At 42.7% G+C, this 27,274-nt stretch overlaps 1 protein-coding gene across 9 annotated transcripts in view; it reads left to right on the top strand.

The window, feature by feature from the left end:
• Positions 1 to 27,274, top strand: part of LOC132872667 (zinc finger protein 883-like) — a 76,344-nt gene that overhangs the window by 32,685 nt on the left and 16,385 nt on the right. For 7 of the 9 annotated variants that reach the window (XM_060907634.1, XM_060907629.1, XM_060907627.1 and 4 more), the window contains one exon: positions 14,891 to 15,162. The exons of 1 other annotated variant lie outside the window; for it this stretch is intronic. In XM_060907634.1, the coding sequence (XP_060763617.1) occupies positions 14,974 to 15,162 (189 nt within the window). In that variant the 5' untranslated portion in view covers positions 14,891 to 14,973. Of the gene's footprint in view, positions 1 to 14,398; positions 14,581 to 14,890; positions 15,163 to 27,274 lie in introns of all 9 variants that reach the window. One more of the 9 variants, XM_060907632.1, reaches the window with a different exon arrangement.

The raw sequence follows: 27,274 nt of genomic DNA, 5'->3' as shown, positions 1-27,274 counted from the left end.
CAAAAGTATTTTAGAACTGCAAAGTGCATACCAAAACCAACTCAATCACACTCTTCTTTTGAAATGAAACTTCCCCTTTAACAGACCTTTCTCCATCACTCACACTTACTCTTACTGATCAGTCCCCCTAGGATTCCGCGGGCCTTTTTTGTGATTGTTGCGGGGATTTTCCAAAAAATTGCGATGAAAGTTGTGGTGTTTTAGGTTTTTGTTGCGATTACAGTGCGGGAGGAAGTGAAAGTTGCGAGAAATTGTTGCGATTTTCTCTTTTTGTGATTTAAAATTGAGTGATATGTTAAATATTAAGTTATTACTGAAAAACTATTGATTAAAAAAAACAAAGACACTGAGAAATGGTCCTATAAACAACTTTACCAATATAAAAGATTACCAGGACTACAAAAATGCAGAAAAATAAGCTTTACTTATCCAAATGCACCTGTTGGTTCAAAAGTTAGTGCATAGAACCTCACAGCACAACATGAAGTTACCTTAAAATATAATATAAATGCCTCAGCTTTCATGTAAGAAAAAAAACTATTAATACTAGTACTGTGTGCAGGCAGTCTCTCCTGAAGACTAAATTAAACAATAATTATAAACTAATAAAATAAATGGCTCAGGCTTCATAGAAGAAAAAAACAATTGGAACAGAATCTCACAGTATGATGCTGAAGCTGCCTAAACAATGGAAAATAAAATACCATTTTGGCAAAAATGTTGGCATCCATTAATTTCTTGTATTAAGTAAAAAATAATGTAAAGTGCACACAGTCCTTCACTGTAAACATAACACACTTTCAGTAACAGAATTTAAGCCTACATAAACACTGACTCGCGCATGCAGTGTTACCAGATACTGCTGACGTTTTCCAGCCCAAAATATGTTCAAAACCCGCCAAAATGCACTTCAAACCGCCCAGTCTGGCAACACTGCGCACATGCTGCTTCTCTTGAACGTATACACGGAAGTAAGGCGGAAGGTAGTTTGTCGACGTCACCTCAAGACGACGCCAACGATTGGTCAAATTTGCGGGAAAGTTGCGGTGATTGGATATAATTGCAACACCGCCCTGAATTCGCGGGGATTGGTTGAATTTGCATTGAAGTTGCAAATCGCAACATCGCGAAGTCCTGGAGGGTCTGATTGAAGCAGCGCGCGACAAACCTCAACAAGAACTACGGGTGACTCGCAGGGCCAAATTAGAATTTGTGTTAACGGCACTTTTTTTTAATCTCGATAAATTGAGATCGCGTTAATGCGTTATCGCGTTAACTTCGACAGCCCTAAAAAATAAAAATAGAATAATTGAAAAAATAAACAATATAAACAGTATAAACACTCTAGATAAGAACTAGACGTAGACTAAACACTCTCTCATATATATGTATGTATATGTATACGTAAATTGGTGCAAATAAACAGTCAAGGGCACTTGAGGTATAGCAGGGAAACATGAAATAAGCAGAATAAACAAACTAGCAGCTGTTAAGGTGAGGTAGTGCAGAATAGTGCAAATGAGCGAGGTAAAGTGAGATGTGCAGTCCCTGAGTTCAGTGTGTTAATGAACAATGAGGTGTGTGTGTGTGTTGGGGGGGGGGGGGGGGGGACTGTGAGGATGACATGTCAGATGCTGAAGGGGGGGCAGGGGTGTGTGTGAGCAGAATCTGTGGCAGAGGGGGGAGGAAGGGCAGAACAGGGAGGGAGTTGAGCCTCTTGACTGCCTGGTGAAAGAAACTGTTCTTGAGCCTGCTGGTTTTGGCCCGGAGACTCCGCAGTCTCCTCCCCGACGGCAGCAGGCTGAAGAGGCTGTGAGATGGGTGGGTGGGGTCACCTGCAATCCTGATGGCTTTGCGGGTGAGGCGGGAGTTATAAATATCCATTAGAGAAGGGAGAGAGACACCAATGATCCTCTCAGCTGCTCTCACGATGCGCTGCAGAGACTTGCAGCAGGACACGGTGCAGGCGCCGTACCACATGGTGATGCAACTGGTCAGGATGTTCGATGGTGCCTCTGTAGAAAGTGTGCATGATGGGGGCCGGGGCTCTTGCTCTCCTCAGTTTGCGGAGGAAGTACAGACGCTGTTGGGCTTTTTTGGCCAGTGATGCGGTGTTGTTGCTCCAGGACAGGTCTTCAGAGACGTGTACACCCAAAAACTTGGTGCTGCTCACCCTCTCCACTGCAGCACCGTTAATAGATAGTGGAGCATGCTGGGTGTGCTCTCTCCTGAAGTCCACAACAATCTCCTTCGTCGTCTTCACGTTCAGACGGAGATTGTTGTCCTTGCACCATATGGCCAAGCGGCTCACCTCACTCCTGTAGATTGTCTCATGGCCATTGTTGTTGAGACCCACCACAGTCGTGTCATCTGCGAACTTAATGAGATTAGAGTTGGATGTTGGTGTGCAATCGTGGGTCAGCAGAGTGAAGAGGAGGGGGCTTAGCACACATCCTTGGGGGGGCCCCCGTGTTCAATATGATGGTGCTGGAGGAGTTGCTGCCGACCCGTACAGTCTGTGGTCTCCCCGTCAGGAAGTCCAGCAGCCAGTTGCACAGGGAGGTGTTGAGTCCCAGCTGGTCCAGTTTATGAATGAGCTGCTGAGGAATGATTGTGTTGGATGCTGAGCTAAAGTCTATGAACAGCATTCTGACATACGAGTCTTTTTTCTCCAGGTGGGTGAGGGCTGAGTGGAGGGCAGTGGAGATGGCGTCATCGGTCGAACGGTTGGACTGGTATGCAAACTGGAAAGGGTCCAGGGTGGGCGGGAGGGCAGACTTGATGTGCTGCATGACTAGCCGCTCGAAGCACTTCATGAGGATGGGGGTGAGTGCGACAGGGCGGTAGTCATTGAAGCAGGATGGAGACGGCTTCTTCGGGACCGGGATGATGGTGGTGGTTTTGAGGCACCTGGGGACAACAGCCTGGCTCAACAAGATGTTGATGTCTGTAAAGACATCTGTGAGCTCCTCGGCACAGTCTCTCAGGACACGACCAGGAATGTTATCAGGACCCTGGGCTTTTCGTGCATTTGTTGTCCTGAGACTTCTCACGCTGTCTGGGGACAGCGTCAACACCTGGTCGCCAGGAGGTGGTGGGGTCTTCTGTGCCATGGTGCTGTTCTCTGCCTCAAAGCGAGCGAAGAAGTCGTTCAGCTGATTCAGCAGAGACGTGAAGTTGTCACAGGTCTGCGGCGAGGGCTTGTAGTCTGTGATGGTCTGAATCCCCCACCACAGGTTCCTGGTGTCTCTGCTGTTGTTGAAATGGTCAGCAATGTGCCTGGAATACTGTCTCTTGGCCACCCTGATGCCTCGTGACAGATTGGCCCTAGCTGTCCTCAGGCCCACCTCGTCCCCAGCTCTGAAGGTGGCGTTCCGAGCCCACAAGAGCCTGTGGACTTCCCCTGTCAGCCGTGGCTTCTGATTGGCCCGAATGGAGATGGTTCTGGTGACCGTAATGTCGTCCATGCACTTCCTCATGTAGGCAGTGACTGTCTCAGTGTACTCCTGGAGATCTGTGATGTTGCTGTACCGGTAGGTGGCCGCCTGTCTGAACATGCTCCAGTCAGTGGTGGAAAAACAGTCTTGGAGTGCCTCTGAGGACCCCTCTGGCCACACGCGTATCTGTTTTGTAGCTGGTTTGGTGACTTTAACCAGCGGCCTGTATGCTGGCATTAGCATAACAGTGGAGTGATCTGAGGCCCCAAGGTGAGGGAGGAGTAGGGCTTTGTAGGCATCTTTATGCATGCTGTAAACATTGTCCAGAGTATTGTTCCCACGTGTGGGAAAGTTGATATGACCATAGAGTTTTGGAAACACGCTCTTGGGGTTTGCATGATTGAAATCCCCAGCCAGGATGAGGAAAGCATCTGGGTGGGCTGTCTGCTGCTCACTGATGTGCTGATAGAGTTCATTCAGTGCTTCACTCCTGTTATTGGAGCCGGGAGGGAGGTATATTGCTACCAGCAATATGACTGTAAATTCCCTCGGCAGGTAGAATGGCCGGCACTTCATAATCATAAACTCCACCAGTGGTGAGCAGTGTTTGCAGACCACAACAGCATCACGGCACCAGGCATTACTGATGTAAACGCAGTCCTCTGCCGCGAGTCCCCCCCCCCGACTAGTGCTCTGTCTGACCGGTAGCATGTTAGCCGGGCTAGCTGAATGGCACAGTCCGGGACGCTGTTGTTAAGCCAGGTTTCCACAAACACAAGGACACAACACTCACTCTCGGACTTAAAAGATGAGCGGAGTAGGCGGACATAATCTAGCTTGTTGTCCAGTGAGCGTACGTTGGCCAGAGTGATGGTAGGGATAGCCGACCGGTGAGGGCTAGCCGCTAGCCTAGCTCGGATACCTCCGCGCTTGCCTCTCTTCTGCTTCCGCATGTTCTGCCTCCACTGCGGGCTGGATGCAGGAGTGGGGGTCGGTGGTTGAGCAGGCCTCCGGAGCAAACCGTAGCTGCATAGCACTTCCGCGTCCGCTGGATTTATATCCGTGAATATAGTTCCGCGGATGTCAAGCAGAAACTCACAGGAGTATGTGCGCCTTGAGACTGATGGACGCAACAAAGACGAACAGATGCACACTGTTTTAAAACACAAACACGAAAACACCGTTCTGTCGGGACAGAGAGGAGCCGGTGCGTGTGTGCGCGCGCCGCCATCTTGGAATATTACTCCAAATATTATCCTTGCTCAAAAAAGACAGTGCAGGTTGCATTATTGTAAGAGACCCACCTAACCGATATTGAACACTTAAAACTTAAGCGTGACTGGTTGGGACAAATTTACTATTCCTCTTTCAACTCTCAAAGTAGAGGAGTGGCGATGTTGATCCATAAAAACCTACCGTTCACTTTGGATAAGGTGACAAGTGATGCAGACGGACGATTTGTTTTGATTACTGGGCTGTTATACGCTGTACGGATACTTTTTGGAAGTGTCTATGCACCAAATACTTTTGATGGCATGTTCTACTCAAAACTTCTAGCGGAGGCGTCTTCTATAGGTCAAAACCATGTAATAATCGGAGGCGATTTTAATTGTGGTTTGACCCCTGAGACTGACTATAATCAACCAAAATCTCAACCACCTTCAAAAATTGTAAAGGCTACAATGGAGTTGTGCTCAGATCTTGGCCTCTTTGATACCTGGAGAATTTGTAATCCACTTGTAAAAGACTTCACATTTTTTTCACGTCCCCATTTTTCTTTTTCTAGAATTATTTGTCTCTAGATCTGTTCTTGACAGAACTCAGAGTTGTTCAATAAACGCATGCGCGCTCTCAGACCATTCATCGGTTTCAATGGAACTGCTACTGCCTTATTATGACCCCTTGTCTAGACGCTGGCGCCTAAGTCAGACTCTGCTTAGTGACCCTGTATTTTTAAAATATTTAGAAGATCAATGGGAACTTTTTATATCTACAAATGATTTACCGGGGGTCAGCGCTTCCACTTTATGGGAGGCGGGCAAGGCCTTTCTCAGGGGCTCTATTTCTTTTACAGCAGCGAAAAAGATGAGCAGTTTAGCTAAACAACTGGAACTTGAACAGGACATTAACCTAGAGAGGGAGTTTAAACAATCCTTGTCCATTTCGGTGCTTAAAAAATTGGATGCAGCTAGATCAGCCTTGGACCAACTACTAACTCAAAAAGCTGAAACTGCAATATTCTATGCAAAACATAGATTGTTTGAATCTGGCAATAAACCTGGATGCCTTCTTGCCCGACTCGCCCAGGGGAAGAACGGGTCCTACGCGATACTCTCTCTCAAAGATAAGAAAGACAATCTACACTTTGAAGCGAAACTTATCAAATCAAATTTATTTGTACAGCGCTTTTAACAATAAACATTGTCGCAAAGCAGCTTTACAGAATTTGAACGACTTAAAACATGAGCTAATTTTATCCCTAATCTATCCCCAATGAGCAAGCCTGTGGCGACGGTGGCAAGGAAAAACTCCCTCAGACGACATGAGGAAGAAACCTCGAGAGGAACCAGACTCAAAAGGGAACCCATCCTCATTTGGGTAACAACAGACAGCCTGACTATAATATTAACAGTTTTAACAGGTATAACCCTCAACTGTCCTCATGGGGCCGTCCTTCACAGGAGTGGGGCGATAAAACTCCGACCAGACACAGGGCACCAGGATGGACCAAGCAGGTCCGAGGGGCAGAAGAGGCCAGCATCCCAATCCCAGGACCAACACGCAACCCAGAGGGACAGATGGGGGGGGGGGGGGAGAGAGAGAGAAAGAAAACACGTTGTTGGGTATGCCCTAAAAATGACAAGTATTAAATCTGTGTGGTAGGCTCGCAGAGACGAGAGTCTTTACATCAGGCATAACACACAATGGCATGTTAATATGGTAAAAAATATATCATGACCTGCTCTGGCTGGATGCTTGATTGGGTGATGGGAGCACACTCCTCAGCAATGATGAGATGCAGATGGGACCCTTAGGCCTGGCCAAGACAATTCAGTTACATTTCACCGGGTCTGGGACATGCGACAGAATGTCTGACGGCCGATTCCCTGCAGGCTACGATAGCCAGTCGAGGTCCCCACCGTCTCCACCAAAAGATTTCCTGTTGACTCCATGTAACTCAGAGGGACAGATTTGGGGTGGGGGGGAGAGAAAGAAAACACAGGTGGTTAGGTATGCCCAATATCACCTGAATAAGTAGGAACAGTATACATATTGCACCGAGTACAAGCAGGGACTCCGGCAACTAACTATGACAGCATAACTAAAAGGAGAGAGCCAGAAGGTAACACAGGCATGAGGGAGCCCCGGGACATAAAGCAGCCAGCCACTACACCGTCAACAAACTCGAGTGAGCAAGCGAGTGGGGACTGACAGCATCCATACATCCCAGTTTACCAAAACACACTAGGTCTGAGGACCCTCCAGATCTACTCCTTTACCTCATAAACACCATTAACAAAAGGCTTGACTAAACAGATATGTTTTCAGCCTAGACTTAAATGCTGAGACTGTGTCTGATTCCCGAACATTACTTGGAAGGCTGTTCCATAACAGTGGGGCTTTGTAAGAAAAGGCTCTGCCCCCTGATGTAGCCTTCACTATACGAGGTACCAGCAGATAGCCTGCACCTTTTGATCTAAGTAGGCGTGGCGGGTCAACTTATCAGTAAAATAACGAGTTTTATCAGGAACTATATTCTTCTGAATGTCAAAATACTGCAGATTCTAGGAAAGTCTTTCTTGATAATATTAATCTCCCTACACTATCTGAAGAAAGCCGTTTAGATCTGTGTAGACCTATTGGGACACAGGAAGTTCTAGAAGCTATCAAATCCCTACAGGGTGGAAAGGCTCCAGGCCCTGATGGGTTTGGGCCTGAGTTTTACAAGAAAATGGCTAAACACATTTGTAAATCCTTTACTAAATATGTATGTGGAATCTCTTGAGAGGGGCACACTCCCACCCACTCTAAACCTCGCCCACATATCCCTGATCTTGAAAAAGGATGAACCTGCAGATCTATGTACATCCTATAGACTTAAGTTTACTTGGTGTAGATTGCAAGATTCTGTCCAAGATTTTGTCTAGACGTTTGGAGGAGGTTTTGCTGGTTCTAGTGGGGCCTGACCAGACGGGTTTTATTAAAGGTAGATGCTCCCACTCCAATGTACGTCGATTTTATGAATATCATGCAGTTTTGTCAGAACACTGATTTTAGGGCTCTTGCCATTTCACTAGATGCTGAGAAAGCGTTCGATTGAGTGGAGTGGGGATACCTATTCGATGTCTTGGACAGGTTTGGTTTGGGATCTGAATTTGTCAAATGGGTCAAAGTGTTATACGGGGCTCCAACTGCGAGTGTATTAGTGAATGGTTCTGCCTCCTGATACTTTTCCTTTGGGTAGAGGGACGCGCCAGGGGTGTCCCCTCTCCCCTTTATTGTTTGCGCTTGCACTGGAGCCGTTGGCGGAAGCTGTAAGAACCCATCCTGGGCTCTCTGGGGTAACCCTGGGAGATGCTGAATACAGAATCTTGCTTTATGTGGATGACGTGTTATTGTTTGTTACTCAGCCAGAAACATCTATTCCTACGCTGATGTCCATTATTAATAAATTTGGCCTTTTTTCAGGGTATAAAATTAATTATGACAAATCAGAAACCTTGCCTCTCGGTGATCTGGGGAGATGGAACATTACTGTTCATTTTCCTTTCAGGTGGTCGACCACAGGTCTTATATATTTGGGTATTAAGGTGTCTGCAGATACAACAGAGCTGTACTGGTTGAACTTTAAGGCAATTATGGCCTCAATCAAGAATGACCTTAATAGGTGCTTCGACCTCCCATTATCTTTGATAGGTAGAATAAGTTTAATTAAAATGAATGTCCTTCCCAGAATACTTTATCCTATGCAAATGCTGCTGCTCAGAATTAACAGAAAAATGTTTTTAGAGATTGAGTGATGTCTTTCTAAATTTATATGGCACGGGAAGAAATCTAGGCTAAAGATAAAGATTTTACAACTACCTGCAGATGAAGGGGTCAGGCACTTCCTAACCTTCTCTACTATAACTGGGCTTGTCATGCACGAATAATTTCAGGTTGGTTACATTCCTTTTTACATCAAGGAAAGCCTCTTGTAGATACCTGGTGTTGTGGCCCTTTCTCTCTTCTTCGTCTTTTATCAACTGATTTAGCCCAACTTACACTGGGGGTCCGAAATAACTCTATATTGATGTGCACACACAAGACTTGGTATAATATTGCTGCTCACATTGGAAGAAGAGGTTTTTCGAGTGCACTGCAGCCTCTAGTTAGGAATAAGGCTTTCCCTCCAGGTATCGGCATTAGTATATTTCAGGGGTATTCAATTAAGTCACTGAGGTCTAGTTATTAAATTTTGTCCAAGTAGAAGGTCCGAACCGAAGTCCAGCTTGTGTCTTATAGCCTTCCCCTATGTCCACATTTTCATATGGTTTCAATAATATTTATTGTTAATTTCCATTGCAGGAAATGAACTGAGTGCACAACTATCTCTTTTACCATAAATAAAAGTAGTCCCAGGAAAATAAATTCAAGTTCCTTTATTTCAGATTAAAGAAAACAGAAACCTCAGAATAAAAAGTGCAAACAGAGTGGAATAACTCCTTTTTCTCTTAAATTAAAGTGGTCCCAACCTGAAGAATTGAAGGCCTACACTTCAAGTAAAAAAAGTCAACTCCGAAAACATTAACTAAAAAGTGCAAACAGAGCATTGACTTAACATTTTCTCTTCTTTGTTGTTTGTTGTTAAAATAAGGCGGTCCCAGCCTAAAAAAAATGAGGGCCTACTTTTCAAGAAAAAAAAAGTCCACATTTTCAGAAAACAAGTGGCTTTTTGGGGGGGAAATGCAAACAGAACATTTTTCTTTGAACTTTTCTCTTTTAATTCTTCTTCTTTTACTTTTCTTAATGAGAAAAGCGGGCATATGGCTGACCTGCCAGTAATTTAAATCTTGGTTGGAATGGAGTTAGTGCCATTCTCATGCAGATATGTAGGTGTTCATTGTTGAGCCTAGAATGGTACTTGGTTTTGACAATGTTCATAGTGGAAAAAGCTGACTCACAGCTGTAAGTCGATCCAAACATAGTCAAGGTGTGCAGTGCTCCTTTGGTTAGACCAGGGAACACACGCTCAGAAACAGTCTGTAACCAGAAAGTAGCAGGGTCAGTTGTCTCAAAATGCTCTCTTAATGCAGCATTTCCTTGCAGATCAGTGAGCAGATCAATGTCTCAGCAACGGCGTTTAAGCACTCCATCACAACTGTCCCATCACTAAATGTTTTTTTATGTTGCCCCAAAATCCACGCTACTTTTAAGGAGCATTCGTTTGCACGTTGCTGGGCTGTAAGTGTATGTGTGATGAGTCGGGTAGCCCAGTCATACTGTGCTTGCAGTTGGGTTATTTTGCGCCCTCAGCTCGGACTTCAGGGGAGAACTTTGCTCAAAAGAGCTGTGCTTCGTTTCGTAGTGGCTCTTCACATTGCCACTTTTAATTAATGCCACGTTTTCGGAGCATATGAGGCACACTGGTTTTGAACTGCTCGCCGGAAGAATGAACATATTTCTCCATCCATTCATCTTTAAAACAACGATTTTCCTTGTCTACTTTCTGCCGCCTTTTGGAGCAAGCCATGTTGTCTCGGTCGGTTGTCTCTGAACTTAACTCTCTTCCTCTCTGCTTGTTGCTGTGCTGTGGTGCGCTGGGTAAACTAACAATTTTATTGGCTCAACTGAGTGAAGCTGTTGTCGTATTAACTGGAGTAGCAGTGCCTGCTGTCAATAGCCACGACCGTCCAAAATAATGCTCCATGAAAATTACTTAATCTCGTGAATTTACTATTGGTCACGGGTCCAGACAGAACCATCACTGGATCCGGACCGAGGTCCGCCATTTGGTGATGCCTGGTATATTTGATGATTGGCACTCTAAAAATTTAAGATTTGTCTGTGATCTGTTTGAAAGGGGTAATCTTATGTCCTTTAAACAAATTCAAACCAAGTACAGTATACCACAGAAACACTTCTTTGGGTTTCTCACACATGCAAACTCCTCACCTTTCGGCGAAATTCGCCGTTTTGGTCCCAAAATAGGTCACTTGTGTGAATCGTGTAGATCCGAAGAGGTTTTTTTTTTTTTGGGGGGGGGGGGGGTAGGCAGGCTACAACGCTATTGTTGCCAAACATTTCACTTACAAGGTTACAGCCAATCAAGATAAACAGTTACTAACACGCTTCTTTTCCATTGGAGTTCTGATCAGCTGGTGCACAACCCACTGCTGGTTGCCAGTCCTCGCTTACGAACATTCCACAGATTCAGACCGCAAAGTCACCTTTTTATAGAGAGATCTGGCAACCTCATCTCGCGACTGAATCTGAATACCAATGGAACAGTTTCCAGCGCGCTCGGGGGTGAATAACCATGGGCGGATCTACCGGGGTGGCATATGCCACTCTAAAAGAAAGCCTTGCCACCCCTGCTGCTACCCCAGTTGGCAGCGACGAATTCAAAGAAAAATTACGGCCAATTTGACATTTACGTGCGTGAATTTCCAATGTCTGACTGCGGCGAATGCAGCACGAGATAACGCCAGAGATTGGTTGTTTTGGAAAATTGAGAGGCGCGAAGCGAGGGAGGCAGGAGTCGCGAGGAAAGGAGACACGGGAGGAAAGGGGTAAAAGCTGATTAACTATCTATCAAAAAATGAAATTATAATGAATGAACAGTGCTAGTATAGTTGCGATGCTGATTTTGAGAGGATAAAAATCAGGTTGGAGAAGGTTATTTAGCTAACTAGACACGTAAGGCAAAAAAAAAAGTGTGTTTCCGGTAACCCGACCGATCGAGAATTTCCGCGTCGAAATTGCCGACCGTAAAGTTTTTATTACAAATTTCCCTCGATATTTTAGTGTAAGTGGCGTTAGTTTGTCATAATTTTTTGTTTCAACGCATTCAAGTTGTGAAAGAAACGATAAAAAGTAAAATGTTTTGCCACTTCTATCAGCCCTCTTGGCTGTAATGCAAATTGCTTCCTCTTCAGTATACAAGTGCACTTCCATGGCAGGGAAAAACACTACATTTTGCCGCCTATGTAGTCCCCTATTTATACAAATAGGAGTCATTCAGGATTCAGCCATGTTTTTGCTCCGTGTTTTTGCTCGACCCAAGTTCTACAGTAGGCTAGGCGAGGCCGGCTGCTTTTAATGGAAGTAGCCTAGCCTAGGACGTTAAACCATATTTTCACGTTATTTCTTGATAAGGTGTTTTCACATTATCACATGAAAATATCATGAAATTACGTGATATGTTATTACATGATAAATATATTGTAAAAACGTGATAACTGTGTTAACAATATCTTTTCACGTAATTACTTGAGTCTAAGCCAATTTTTTTTTTTTGAGTGTGGCAGCAATACGCTTCCGCAGATCATAACTCGAACTCTTGCGATATTTTTTTTTTATTCGTTTAAAGATTTAAAACACTTATTTTATTATGATGTGTGGTATAAAGGATTCTGTGCCAAAATACTATTTTGTAAGATGTTTACTTGTGTTAATTTTTTCGAACAAAATAAAACAAATTAAGAAAAAAAAATTTCCTACCTACCCACCTTATTTTAGTATTTCATGTTACCTGAAACACACTTTTTTTTTTTTTTGGCCTAATGTTAGCTAGGTCTGACATTAGTTTTGTGTAAAGTCGGCCACAAAAGTTAATATTGATTCACCGTCTGTCAAGGAAAACATTGCTATTGGCTGAAGCTTATGATTCAAATATTGAGGATCTTAAACATGAGTTACATCAGACGAGGAGAGTACTAGACAGAAAAAAGGGGGAACAGGAGAGTCCTACCACTCTCATGGAGTTCACTATTTTTGGACCCATACCAAGATGATGATGTTTTTTTTTTGAGTTGTTCAGGTTGTGTAAAATAGTGGTTGTCTTGCCTGTGAGCATCCTGTGAACGAAGTTTTTCATCTCTCAGGCTCATAAAGACTTATTTGCGGTTGACTATGACAGAAAAGAGACTATCAAGTTTGGCTGTACTCAGCATTGAATCAAAGCGCACAAAAGCATTAGATCTTGATAAATTTGTGAAGCGTTTTGCTGAGCAACATGGAAATCGCCGCATTCAGCTGTTGTAGGCATGACAAGTTCATGTTATGCTCACTGGTGAGCCTTTACAAAGCGTGAGGAAAAAAACTATAAAATGTGACACTGGTGTAAATGGTTTAAATCATGCTGAACTTGAAGCAGTGTTGTTATTGTTGTTTTTTAGTGTCTGTTCTTTTGCATATACAGTATAAAACTGTCCAGAAACGGTATAGACCTCATCTGAGAATGTGTGTTCTTCGTGAACAATAAAGGCATGAGATTAAGTTTATCTGTATGAGTTTGTAAATGGCAGTCTGTGCCCTTTTGTAGTGTGTACATACTATTTGTCGTCAAACTGTGATTAAATTCAGTATATATACATGTCTGTAATACGTATTTTTGTAACGTAGACTACGAAATGTACTTTTGCGCGTGTGCCGTGTCCCCGTGCATCCTTCTCACCTTTTTCACCCCTGACCAGTTTGCATGCCTGGTTTCTGCAAGTGAGACATTTTGTAAATTCTCTTACATTTCCAGACAACCAACCTGTTTTAAATCTGATTGAAAGCTTTCTTCTTAAATATAATGAGGACGTATTCACTAAAAAGAAATTCATTTCTCTCTTTTATGGAAAATTACAATCTTTTTGAATTGTATTACAACAGATAAGGCCAGGGTTCGGTGGGAAACAGACTTAGAGGTTGAGCTTAGTGCAGAAGCATGGTCAAAAGCGTTTAAATCTGCTAAGAAAATGTTTACATGTAACAGACTCCGGGAAAGCCAGTACGGAATTTTACACAGACTGCAGCGCACCCCAGAGTTTTTAAATAAAATTCACCCCCAGATTTCTCCTCTCTGTGTAAAGTGCAATACGGATGTGGGGACTTACTACCACTGCATATGGCAATGTCCTTTAGTTGCTAGATTTTGGAAAAACATTGCTATAGAACTTCGCTCAATATTTCACCAGACAATCCCACTGAACCCTGTGCTGTTTGTTCTTGGACTGTCTGTGGAGGGGTTTTCTTTATCGTCTAGACAAATGATGTTACTGTGTAAACTTTTACATATGGCAAGGCGGTGTATATTGTTTCAGTGGATTCAGGCGCAGCCCCCTTCTGTTACAGTGGTACAGAGAAACATTCAGGGTGTTTCCGATGGAGCGCCTCAGTGCCATTATAAAAGGTAACTGTGATGCTTTCTACAGGATATGGCAGCCTTTGCTTGATCACCTGCCGAGTGAGCTTGCCGAGATATTACAGAAAGGGGGATCACATTTTGTTTTTAAACATAATTGATGTATAACGGGGTCTTTTGTGTAAAAAATGTTTATGCTGTGTATTTATAACCCATGGACCTGTGTTTTCTTCTGGACAATACTGTATTTTGCTCTGGACTTGGCGGTGCTGGACTGTTTTTGTTTCTAAAAAGCCAAATTATTGTTTAAAAAAAAAAAGAAATGGCAGCGAGCTCAAATAGCTCAAATGGAGAGATGTGTGGGAATATTTTTGTGTTCGCACATTTATTTTTGTTTGCACCTGCATGTGATTTCCTAACAAATTTGGGAAATTCTGTTTCCCAAAAGATAAGCAAACAAGTCTAATGTCTAAAGTCCTTCTCATGCCATACAATCGGGTGCATTGGGTGGTGCCGATCTCTGTTTCTGTAGCCCTCGGCCTCTCACCTACACAGCTAGGGTTACCGTGGGGGGTGGGTCCTTTGGTAACCACAAGAGTTTGACTCCCCGCTCGCTTCTGTATTGCAGCGTGCCTTGCCAAACAGCAGTAGCTATCATTTTTATGATGGTCTTTGGTATGACCCGACTGCGAGTAGAACTCGCGATCTCCCTATCGAGAGGTGGACACGCTAACCACTAGGCCAACTTTCAGTAAGCAGACAAGTAGCCGAATTTAAAACGACCATGACCAGGAAGGTCCTAAGAATGCTGTAAGTACATCATGCAGTGCCACACTCATGTTAATGAACATTTGTTTTATTTTGACCTGCAAGCTTCATATCTGACCATGTGTTTACTCCCACAAGGAAGTAAAAAATTTGTACTCGTGTACCTTATAGTGTCCTGTGAGATCTCAGTCCTAATGGACACCTCTAGTCTCAGCCAGATGCTCATTAAACCTTACTGGCAAGCTTTCTTGGATAATCTTTATACAGTACTAATGTACTGTATATGGTCTTAGATAGATAGACACACACATTTGAGCCTCGTTTCTTCCTGTTGTTTTTTCTCTACTCCCAGACTGTGAAGTTTGCAAATCCTTCTTCCTCAACAAATGTGAAGTTCATGGACCGCCCCTCTTCATCCCAGATACTCCTGTTCCCATGGGAGTCCCTGACCGAGCCAGACAAACTCTTCCTCCTGGGCTAGAGATTCGGAAGTCCGATATTCCTGACGCAGGCCTGGGAGTGTTTAATAAGGGGGAGACTGTTCCAATAGGTGCACACTTCGGACCCTACCAGGGAGAACTGGTAAACAGAGAGGAAGCCAGAAACAGTGGAGACTCCTGGGTTGTGAGTTTGTCAAATTTATTATAAAGATTATATATTTTTAAGTAACAAAATGTGACTACTAGATGAAGATGTCTGTGAAGATTCTCAGTCATCCAGGTCATAGTAAACTATGAGATCCCTTCGACTAGTGCGGGAGTATGAGAGGACTTCCAGAAAACTGGCAGGCATTTTAGCCAGAGAGGATCGTTCTTTTTTTGTCAACCTGGAACAGCCATCACTGAACAGAGGTGGGGGTCTAAGACATCATTTATCAGCCACCTACTATGCAGCCATCAGAATTCTGATTCTGTTATGATCCATGAGAGGATAAATACCTGATACTCCCTATTAGTCAGACAGAACTGAGGAAGCCTTTCGGATGAGAGGTGAAAACGTTTTCAAGAATCTTCAAACAAGTCCAGTTGCTCTCTTCAACCACCCACAGTTTACTAGATGAAGGTAGCTCCAATTAATATCAATTTCTTCTTGCTAATGATATGTGGAGTAGTGGTGTAAATCACAAGTTTGATCACAATGTGATCCTACATTAATTCTTTTAACCAGTGTGGTGGAAATTCACCTGTTAATAATAGAAATACTAGGAACACCTGAATAATGCTCAAGCAAATATTTCTTTATTGCATAATTTAATATAATTGTTCATAAAAAAAATCACAAGCCTCGGGACTTCTGGGTTATGGCGGCCATGTAGAAAGACGCATGTCTCACTGCTCCTCTACTAACTGCTGTTAAATACTCCTAAACCACTCTTATCTGCAATAAAATCATCGAGTGCTAATATAATGCCGAGACCCAGTAAATGCAAGAGTGTAAAACATCAAAGCAGCCAAAATTAACAGACTTTGGAGCTCGCAGTGAAACACAGAAAGCTGAAGACAACATGGCAGCAGGAGCAGGCCACATAGCAGGTGAACTCAATGGTGAGAAAGCAGATGCAGTATTAGCCACTATAGGCTTCATGAAAACAGAATTTTTTTCAAGATTCAATGATGGCGGCTATAGAAAATATGAGGAGGGAATTAAGTGACCGTACCGAACGTGTGTCTCAGGCTGAGCTGCGGATATCAAACGCAGAGGATGAGGTAAATAGCCTGCAAGCTAAGCTACAGAAGTTGGAGTCAAATCAGAATCAGAATTACTTTATTAATCCCCGGAGGGAAATTCAAATTTGCAACCAAGCTCCTGAATCAAGGAAGAAGTAAACATGTCTAAAAATAGAAGATAAAATAGTCTTTAAAAAACAATAAATAAAAATAAAATAAATTTAAATAAGTTCAATAACTTAAGTAAAAGCAAAATTAAGTGATTTTTATATACAATGATTCCTATAAACATGTATTGCACCTGAGTTAAGGATACATGGTAAGAAGTGTACCACAGTTATACAGTGGCATTGTACCGGTACAGCTTGACTGCAGCAGGTAGGAATGATTTCCTGCGTCTCTCAGTTGTGCAGCGTGGAAGAATCAGCCGTTTACTGAATGTGCTCCTGTGGCTGATCAGCTCCTCATGTAGAGGGTGGGAAGGACAGTTTGTTTGTTTGTTTGTTTGTTTGTTTGTTTGTTTGTTTTGGACAGTGTCCTCTTCTCCAACACCACTGTAAGACAGTCCAGTTCCACGCCTACAACATGGCCGGCCTTCCTGATGATCTTATTGAGTCTGTTTAGTGTCCTTCACCTTCAAGCTGCTGCTCCAGCAGACGACAGCGTACAGGATGGCACTGGCCACCACAGACTCATAGAACATCCACAGCATTGTTCAGCAGATGCTGAAGGACCTTAGCCGTCTCAGAAAATAGAGACGGCTTTGGCCCTTTTTGTATACAGTGTCCACGATTTTGGACCAGTCCAGTTTATTGTCCAAGTACACCCCCAGGTACTTGTATTCCTCCACCACGTCCACACTGACCCCTTGGATGTTAACAGGGTTCACCGGAGCCCTGATTCTCTTCAGATCGACCACCAGTTCTTTCATCTTCATCACGTTGAGCTGTAGGTGCTTCTTCCTGCTCCACGTGACAAAGTTGTCCACCACCATCCTGTACTCGCTCTCATCACCACCGGTAATACATCCAACCACTGCAGAGTCATCAGAAAATTTCTGGAGGTGACAGGTCTCCATGCAGTAGTTGAAATCAGTGGTGTAGAGAGTGAAAAGGAAAGGAGAAAGGACAGTCCCTTGCGGAGCCCCAGTATTGTTGATCACTCTGACACACAGCCCTGCAAGCACACGTACTGTGGTCTGCCAGTCAAATAATCTACAATCCAGGACACCAGTGGGGCATCCACCTGCATCGCTGTCAACTTCTCACCTAGCAGAGCCGGCTGGATGGTGTCAAGCACTGGAGAAATCAAAAAAACATGATCCTCATGGTGCTGGCTGGCTTGTCCAGCTGTCCGTAGACTTTGTTGAGCAGGTAGATGATTGCGTCCTCTACTCCAAGACGGGGCTGGTAGGCGAACTGAAGGGAGTCAAGAAGTGGTTGGACCATAGGCCGGATCTGCTCCAGGATGAGTCACTCCAGGGTCTTTGTAATGTGTGACGTCAATGTCACAAGCCTGTAGTCTTTGAGGTCGCTGGGACGCGGCTTCTTCGGTACACGGACGAGGCATAACGTCTTCCACAGCATGGGGACCCTCTGAAGACCCAGGCTCATGTTGAAGACATGCTGAAGCACTCCACTTAGCTGGAAGGCACAGGTCTTCAGGGCTCTGGGGCTAACACCATCCAGGCCTGCTGATTTTCCTGCATGGAGTCTCTTCAGCTGTCTTCTCACTTGCTCCTCGCTGATGATCAATGTGGGGGTGACAGGTGGGGGAGGGATGAAGGTGCTTCTTGGGGGGGGTGCTCAGCCAGGGAGTCTGTTGAGGAGGTGTGAACAAAGTCATGAAATGGGGATGGGGTTGGGCAAGAAGAGGCGGGGGAGGGGAGAGAATGTAAAGTGTGTGGTTGTAGCCATCCTGCAGAAGAGTGGTGGTGGTGGTTTGGGGTCATGTCATCAAATCTGTTAAAGTAGATATTCAGCTCATTCGCCCTTTCCACATTGCCATCCACTCCTTCACTGAAGAGTAATGAATAAAAAACTGTAGAACCGGGTTCTCAACCTTTTCTACTTTAAGGTTGAAAAGGTTCATACTTGTAACGAGTCGGAGCTCATTAAAAAAGATCCCCAGTTATTTTGGCTCATCTATTCTATTAGAATCTAATAATCTACTGTAAAGTGTATTAATGGAATGCAACATCACTCCCTGTTACAGATGGGAGCCCAGGAATTAAATTAATGCAGTGAAAACAAACTGTTTTTAATTGTAGGTATTGTATTTACCGTAAAACTCTATGGATGAGCCAGAAGCCGAGCCAGGCATGCAGGGCATTCTCAATCAAAAGGGATTAATGATCCAAAAGTGGAGTCTGGTCCATTAACACACGAACTTACTGCCAGGTTTGTGTTCAGCAAACAAGCAAGTTATTAAAACCAAGAATTACACTCAAAAGAAGTGGATACAGAAACCACTCAATGGGATTAGACCCTTACACGCTAACAAAGGATTTTACCTATGAGTTGGAAAATGATCCATCCGTTGAGTTTCCTGACATCTCAGACTCCCTGGTGCTGCAGACATCGTTCTACATGGACACACAGATGCAAACCTGGAAGAGCCTGGAGGAGAACAACTTTTTATATGTGACTGGGTTAAAGATCTGGGCAAGGCAAGTTTATTTATATAGCACATTTCATACACAATGGCAGTTCAATGTGCTTTACAGAAGTAAAAACAGTAAGCAATAGAGAAATAAAATTACATAAAATAATTTTATTTTTATTCTAAAACAATTAATTAAAAGAAAATAAGAATTAAACAATAGTAGAAATAAAATAATAAAATGAAGTAGTTTAAATAGGAGGAGAAAAAAGAAACCAGCAGAATAGAATAAAGAATAAAATAGAATAAAGTTAAAGTAAATTTCAAACATGCAGAGAAAGTAAATATTACAAAAAATGTAAAGAAGACAATATTAATTATTTAACAGAAAGCATCTGAAAACAGCTTGGTCTTTAACCTAGATTTGAAGCTGCCAACAGCAGGAGCATTTTTGATGTCCTCTGGCAGTTGGTTCCATAGCTGCACTGCATAGTAGCTAAAAGCTGCTTCACCACACTTTGTTTTAACAACAGGTTTTACCAGTAAATTTTTCTGTTTCGATCTGGTAGATCTGATTGGGTTAGGCCGCTGCAACATATCAGAGAGGTAATTGGGCCCTGTACCATTTAGAGATTTGTATACCAGCAGCAATGCTTTAAAGTCAATTCTGTAGCTTACTGGAAGCCAGTGAAGGGACCTTAGAATTGGAGTAATGTGCTCTGTTCTTTTGTTTGTGTGAGAACCCTAGCCGCTGCATTTTGAACCAGCTGAAGTCGTTTGATGGTCTTTTTTGGCAGGCCTGTGAAAAGGCCATTGCAGTAATCAACCCTACTAGAGATGAAGGCATGTATTAGTTTTTCCAGATCATTTTTTGACATAAGTCGTCTTAGTTTGGAAATGTTTTTTAGGTGATAAAATGCCGTTTTAGTGATTGCTTTCATGTGACTGTCAAAGTTTAGCTCGCTGTCAATGAAAACACCAAGATTTTTAACCATTTCTTTAGTTTTAATCCCTTTTGTGTCAAGAATAGTGGTAATCCTGAGTCTTTCATCTTTTTTTCCCAAATAGAATTACTTCTGTTTTATCTGTGTTCAGCTGAAGAAAATTTTGTGACATCCAGCTATTGATTTGATCGATACACTGGTAGAGACATTCAAGGGGGGCATAATCATTAGGTGATGGAGCAAAATAAATTTGGGTGTCATCTGCATAGCAGTGATACAAAATTGAATTTGTATTGATAATTTGCCCAAGTGGGAGCATATAAAGGTTGAAAAGTAATGGTCCAAGAATTGACCCCTGGGGGACACCACAGGTCAAGGACATTGACGTTGAGGAACAATTTCCCAGGGTAACAAAGAAGCTTCTATCTTTTAAGTATGAATTTAACCAATTGATAACTTTACCAGTCAATCCAACCCAGTGTTCAAGTCGATATAGCAGTATGTTGTGATCAACAGTATCAAAAGCTGCACTGAGGTCCAGTAATACCAGGACCGATGTTTTGCCTGCATCAGTATTAAGACGTATGTCATTTATAACTTTAATCAGCGCTGTTTCAGTGCTATGATTGGCACAAAATCCTGACTGAAAATTATCAAAATGGCTGTTTGATATCAAGAAGGCAGTTAATTGATTGAAGACAATTTTTTCAAGGATTTTCACGATGAATGGTAAATTTGATATTGGCCTGTAGTTATTTAATACTGAAGGATCCAGATTATTTTTTTTAAGTAGGGGCTTTACAACGGCTTTTTTTTAGGGACACAGGAACAACGCCAGTCTCCAGGGATGTATTTATAATTTGAAGCACATCTGTAATAAGATGAAGAACAGACTTAAAAAAGTTGGTGGGCAGAATGTCCAATTCAGATGTTGAGGAACTGAGATTTTGTACAGTTTTTTTCAAGAGTCTCATAATCAATTAAACAAAATTCTGACATTGTGTTGAAGTTATCTATCTGTCATTGGTGATTGCAGTTTTTCAATTTTTTGCAACTGAGATATATTATGAGGAATATTCTGCCGTATTTTATCAATTTTACCTTTGAAAAAGGATGCAAACTCATTGCATTTATTAACTGAGAGAAGTTCAGGTGCTAATTGTGGTGGGGGATTAGTTAGCTTCTCTACTGTTGAAAATAGCACACGGGCATTGTTCATATTCCTGCTGATGATGTTGGAGAAGAAAGACTGTCTTGCTTTACGAATTTCATAATTATAATTACAAAGCATCTCTTTATGGATTTGATAATGGATGTGAAGTTTAGATTTGCGCCATTTTCTTTCAGTCTTTCTACATTCTCGCTTTAGCAGTTTAACAGCCGGCGTACTGCTTCCATGGTGCTTTCTGCTTATCATTGACTCTTTTGATTTTGAATGGAGCAATATCATCCATAATTTGGGTCATATTTAAATTAAAAATTTCCAGTAAATCATCTACAGAGTCTGACATTTTGGTTGAGTTCTGAGAGAGAGCTTGCTCAAAGAGAGCACATGTGTTGTCTTTTATGACTCTCCTACCTATAGTCATTGAGCTGTTCTGAATGTGAGGAGACATAGAAACATCAAAGAAAACACAGAAATGATCGGATAAGGCCAGGTCAACAACAGTATTAGAAACAGTAAGACCCTTTTGTGATGACGAGGTCAAGAGTATGACCACGAGAGTGGGTCGGCCCCTGTACATGTTGTACTAGGTTGAAGTTGTCAATAATTGCAAGTAGTTCTTTGGCATAAATGTTATCAGTATTATCTACATGCAAGTTAAAATCCCCAGATATAATAAGACAATCAAACTCTAAGCAAATGACTGACAACAGTTCACCAAACTCTTCAAGAAAGACTTTGACTGAATGTAGGGCTGCTCGATATTGGAAAAAATCAATATCACGATTTTTTCAGTAAATATCGATATCGCGATTTTTAAAATGATATTTATACACCTTTTTTTAAAGCCCTGATCATCAACACCTGAGGCACCGGGCCACATTTTTATAGTACAGGCCTCATAGGCTACCTGTCAACCCTTCCCGTTGTACCCTGAAACGCCTTTTACTTAAACTATTTACTGTGCAAGCGCGTACTTTGCATAGGTCCTATAGCCTGCACAAGGCTCACGTTCTCCTCACTCAACATTTCCGATCACAGAGGATGGAGCCAGCGCTGGTATTACCAGTGATTACTGCGTAACGTCCACACTGGCTCGTAGCCAGCCAAGGATAAAATCTCTCTCTCACACACACACACACACACACTACAACGTAAGCTTGTGTGTTGTTAAGACACCAACATTAAAACACGCACACACACGGACTGGCCATTGGGAGTAGCGGGAGTTTGTGGGCCGGCGGAGAAAAAAAAAAAAAAAAAAAAGTTGCGTGCTGGCCTTTAATATGATAAGCAATGTTAACAGTTTCTTTAAGAAACTGTTAACATTGCTTATCATATTAAAGGCCAGCGCGCAACTGTAATAAACAATGTTAACAGTTTCTTAAAGAAACTGTTAACATTGCTTATCATATTAAAGGCCAGCGCGCAACTGTTTTGTTTTTTTCTCCGCCGGCCCACACTGAACCACCGGGAAAACTCCCGCTACTCCCGATGGCCAGTCCGTGTGTGAACACGCACAATATAGAGACAAGTCCTTAAGAATTAACATACATGAAAATAGCTCAGCGGCATGTAAACATTCCCTGAAAGTGTAGGTGGCACTGCGGCTAGATGCTACGTGAAATGGCACAAGGCAAACACCATGCTTCGCTCAGTCAACAGACAAAATCCACGAACCCAGTAGTCCTCCTACTACTGTGGGTTAGTGTTCTGTGGCCAAAAACACCCTACGCACAGTCATTCCAAAACATCCCCACTAGTTGCAGGTTATGTCTCAAATACAGATATGCGTTGTGGATTAAGCAATCTATTTTCAAGCATCAGGCTTCTCTTCCTTCATCTTCCAAATGTGGACTCCGCTATCTTTTTGGCATGTCAGCATTGAAATACCATTTGCAGAGATATTTCACTCGAAAAGTAAAAGCAACACATGATTAGGGCTACATGATTAGCAGGGGGACACCGTTTTAAGCGCACGGAATTTTAAAAACAATGTAATTACATCTGAGTCCGTCTACATCGCGCAATAAACCCGTCCTTAGCAGAACCTACTTCAAAGCATGATGCTAGCTGCAGATGCACAAGTCAAAATCAAACGAACCCAAGTAAACATGCTGCGGCGGGCAACATTAATAACCAAATTGCCTTACCTTAAAACGCTGCCTTGACCACAGGACGACTCGCAATTATTCCACTTAAATCCACACGGTTTAACACATCTAACACGGCTAGCAAGCTGGATATGTGCTAATATTGTTGTGCTTGTTTTCTTCCGTAGATGCCATTTTTACATTACCCAGTCCCACATCCAAAAATATGACGTAAATATATGTTAATTGTATTATTATAACTATTAGCAAGCAAATCAAACAACATATTAACAAATCAATATATCAAATCACCCGACACGTATGAAAACAGAAGAATTGATTTTTTACTGTTGCGGAGATATCGCGGGAGTAGAATGGATGACGTATGCAAGGCTACGGGTGTGCCTTAGGGGACAGAAGGGTTCGTTTTACCTTACTGTCACATCAATGTTATTGTTGTTTTATTGCCATTGTAGAAATAGTGCACGTCCCTTTCGACAAATGACAAAAAATCGTTTCATATCGATATTATGGATTTTGATATCGTTTGACACCAATATCGATATCGTGATAAAAATACGATATATTGCACAGCTCTAGCTGAATGTCTCGGAGGCCTATAAATAGTTAATAATAATATGTTAGGAGAGCATGTAACAAGTGCACATAAGTGTTCAAAGGACATAAAATCACCAAGTGAGGATTGTTTACACTGAAAAGAGACTTTGAATATATTTGCGATCCCTCCACCTTTCCCTTGTCGGGTAACATTCAAAAAATTAAAATTTGGGGGAGCTGCTTCAATAAGGGTGGTAGCACTATTTGCTTGATCCAGCCAGGTTTCAGTTAGAAGCAAAAAATCAAGATTGTTTGCGCAAATAAGATCATTAATTAAAAATGACTTGTTTAAAAATGATCTAACGTTCAGAAGAGCTAGCTTTACAGAAAGTCTAGAAGTAATATCTGCTTGTGCACTCTGATGCTGTTTTAAAACAGGAAGGAGATTAGATTGGTTCACCCCCAGGGTTAAATGTGCTCTATGTTTTCTGTTTCTTATCAACACAGGAATAGAGAATGGCATAGGCACATTGGGTCCCAGCTGGTTTTCAACACTACACCCATTTGCAGGGACCCAGAGTACATAAAACAAGACTTTCTAAATGTTCCATTTGGTTTGAGGGTGAAAGGATTGGAGATGACGTGTATCTTTTGGATGGTGAAAAAGATTTGTAGCCAGCTGAAAGTCCTGGGCGGACACAATTTTGATGAACTGGGTACACTGCTTGTCGCGACAGATTTGGGCTGGAAAAAGAGAGTGTAGCCATTGGGAGCAATTTTTTCATGCTATTTGGGAAATCCATCCGAGGGGAAGTGAAGTCCTCTGTCTTTGAATGTTGGGAGTCTTGCAGGTCAGATGTCTGTGTGTCCTTGATGACGACTTGCAAAGATGATTGTTTAGGCTTTGTAACTCTGTCAGTCTGCGACATCTTATCAACTGTTTTCCTCAATGCTGGCTGAGAAAAGATTGCAAGTCTGTAATGGTCTACTAAGACTTTGGCTCCAATCCAGCTGAGTTCAGTGCTATTTGGCTTGTAAAATTCTCTGTGATTCCAGAAAAGGTTAAAATTGTCTATGAAGTTCATACCAAATGAAAAACAAGTTTTTCCAAGCCAGGTGTTAAGACTGAAGAGTCGAGAAAAAGCAAAACTTCCTCTCGCTGGGAGTGGGCCACTGATTAAAGATTGAATTCCAGTCTTATAGAGCTCAGAAAAAAGTTTTCTGAAATCATCTTGGACAAACAGCTGTTCTCTGAAAACATCATTTGCTCCCACATGCACAACAATACGTTTAATAGTTTTATGCTCGGACATGAGTTTCAAAATGCTGTCTTTGGTGTCAGAGATGGATGCATTTGGAAGGCAACAAATAATCATCCCATAACCTTTTAATTGTCTTACAGTGGAATCACCAAGAACAAGGGTTGTGGGATCAGGTGGTGTTACGAGCTGCTTTTTGCCTCTTCCCACAGCTCTTCGATCTTGGTGCGATCTCTTTTTACTATGTGTTTGTCCGCTTGAAAAATCCTCTTCCACATCCCTGAGGCATTCAAATTTGTTCTGAAGCCTTATGGGCTGTGGATTTTCCATAGGATTGTAGATCCTATTGTAATTTGTAGAACGAGCTGGTGTTGAAGTAATTACTCTTCTGTTTTTATTTTTGGGCTTACCACCCATCACTTGCCAGTTTTCTGTACTCACATTTTGCCCAGCTTGATTGATGAATTCTTCCACTTGATCTGCAATGTCCTCGGTCTGTCGGAGTGCAATCTCTGCATTCTCAGCCGCTGTTTCTGTACTCCTTTCCTGAGATATCGCTTTTAATTCGTCCGTCTTTGGCAGAGCATCAATCTTTGATTCCAGAATAGAAATCCTCTGTTCTAGTTCCATGCATTTTCTGCAGGATTTTTTGCTCCCTGGCATTTTGTTTTAAAAACTAACTTATCTTATAAAGATGAAAAAAACCCACAAAAAAATAGTGGAAATTAAATTAAATTAAAAGCTTATAAAGATGAAAAATAAAATGAGAAAAAAAATAGTGGAAATTAAATGAGAAAGTAAAGTATAGAAATAAAGATCAAGAAAGCAGGAGCAAAGCAAAGAAGCGTCCTACTCGCTTGAGTAGGAGGAGCAGATCCACTGGGGATCAGGACATTACAAGGTAGACAGATCTAAGGGCAGGAAGAGTGTTTATTAGCAGGCGTGATATTTACAAAAACAAAACAAAGCAGAACCATAAAGCAAAGTCTTTTAAACAGCATTATAAACATTGCTAGAAACAAATGTGACCGTGATGATAATACTTCGCAAAGCCTCTGTGAAAACAGCGTCCGTATCTGCGCATGCTGATTGCACTCAAATCAGTATCGGTTGTTTCTCATAATGACTGGGTCCCAAGCATGTACACAATGCACTCCGTGAGCGCACAGCCGCTCGAGCTGTGCCAGACTCAAGTGCACAAAAGTGTGACGGTCAATTGTTCACCTGCTGTGTGACCACAACTTTTAGCTCGTGTATATCGCCATCAAAATGCCTCATTTTCATCGATAACCCATCGCAAAGCATTGAGACGTGTAGTGTGATTAGCTTAATGTGGTGGATGTGACGTTGGATGCAACCCAGCAACTTTTTTACAGCAACAAGTCCGAACCAAACCAGTCTGAACCAGATCGGAGTTGAGTGCCTTCGACATTTATCATTAAATATCAGTAAGATATTTGGGCGCAGCCTCCAGTTGCAGCTCCCCGAGGCTGGGAAAAACAGCACGGTGGTTCTTGAATCTCCACAGGAAGGCTACACTGAATGAAGGCATGTTCAAACATTTGGTTAATTGAGGTGGGGAAAGTTCTCTAGTATCTCTAGAAGATAGAGCCATCAAAATGGCGGCGGCGGCAGCGGTAACTGCAGGTGGCTATGAACTCTTGCAGCAAACAAACAACGCAGCAATTCAGGCGTCTGTAGGTCTGATATTTTGCCAACTATGCTGTAATGTTCATATGCTACGCAGCTGGACACAAATACTGGCGTTTTACACGGTCAACAAACAAACAACGGACCAAATCTAAACTCCTGTCTCTGCGCACCGCAATGCCAATACCACCATCAAACTTTCTGCTTACCATCATATATGGCAGTGTTAGTGCCCCTGCTGTCCTCCTATTTCTGTATACTGTCGCGACTTTTTGCCTCCGTCCATGCCCGCCTCTCATGCAGTCCACCGTGATGCCTGCCCGACCACCTGGATGGTATGGAGTCGAGCTTCCCGGTGTGACGGAACCAATGGTCTGTGACTTTGTTGGCGGAGTTTGGGGGGGGGGTGTTCCAGAGCGGACCAGGCTGTTGTCCATTTGGATATTATGCCTGGAGGCTGTACTCCATCTGAGCTGAATCGGAGAGCTGCAGTTGGTTCCCAAACTGCACTGTGGTGTGGTCTAGACCTGACTCGTCAAACAGCGGAATCTCTGGGCTGACTAGTTACCATCGGTCCTCCGAAACAGCAATCCCACACGGTCATGCCTGGCTTCGCCTACTGCTGGGGGTTACTTAGCTGTTTTCGACGCTTTCCGCACTGCAAAATAGTATCTACATTTGTGGCAGACACCGTGCAAACCTGCGACTTGTATCTGAATATCTCAGTTTAACAATTTCTCAATCATTATCCCTCTCTACCCATACTATTTTATTTAATCGGTGGGTAACAGATGGTAGG

This window comes from Neoarius graeffei, chromosome 24 (assembly GCF_027579695.1).
Source record: "Neoarius graeffei isolate fNeoGra1 chromosome 24, fNeoGra1.pri, whole genome shotgun sequence".
NCBI lineage: Eukaryota > Metazoa > Chordata > Actinopteri > Siluriformes > Ariidae > Neoarius > Neoarius graeffei.
This window is presented reverse-complemented; position numbering and strand designations above follow the sequence as displayed.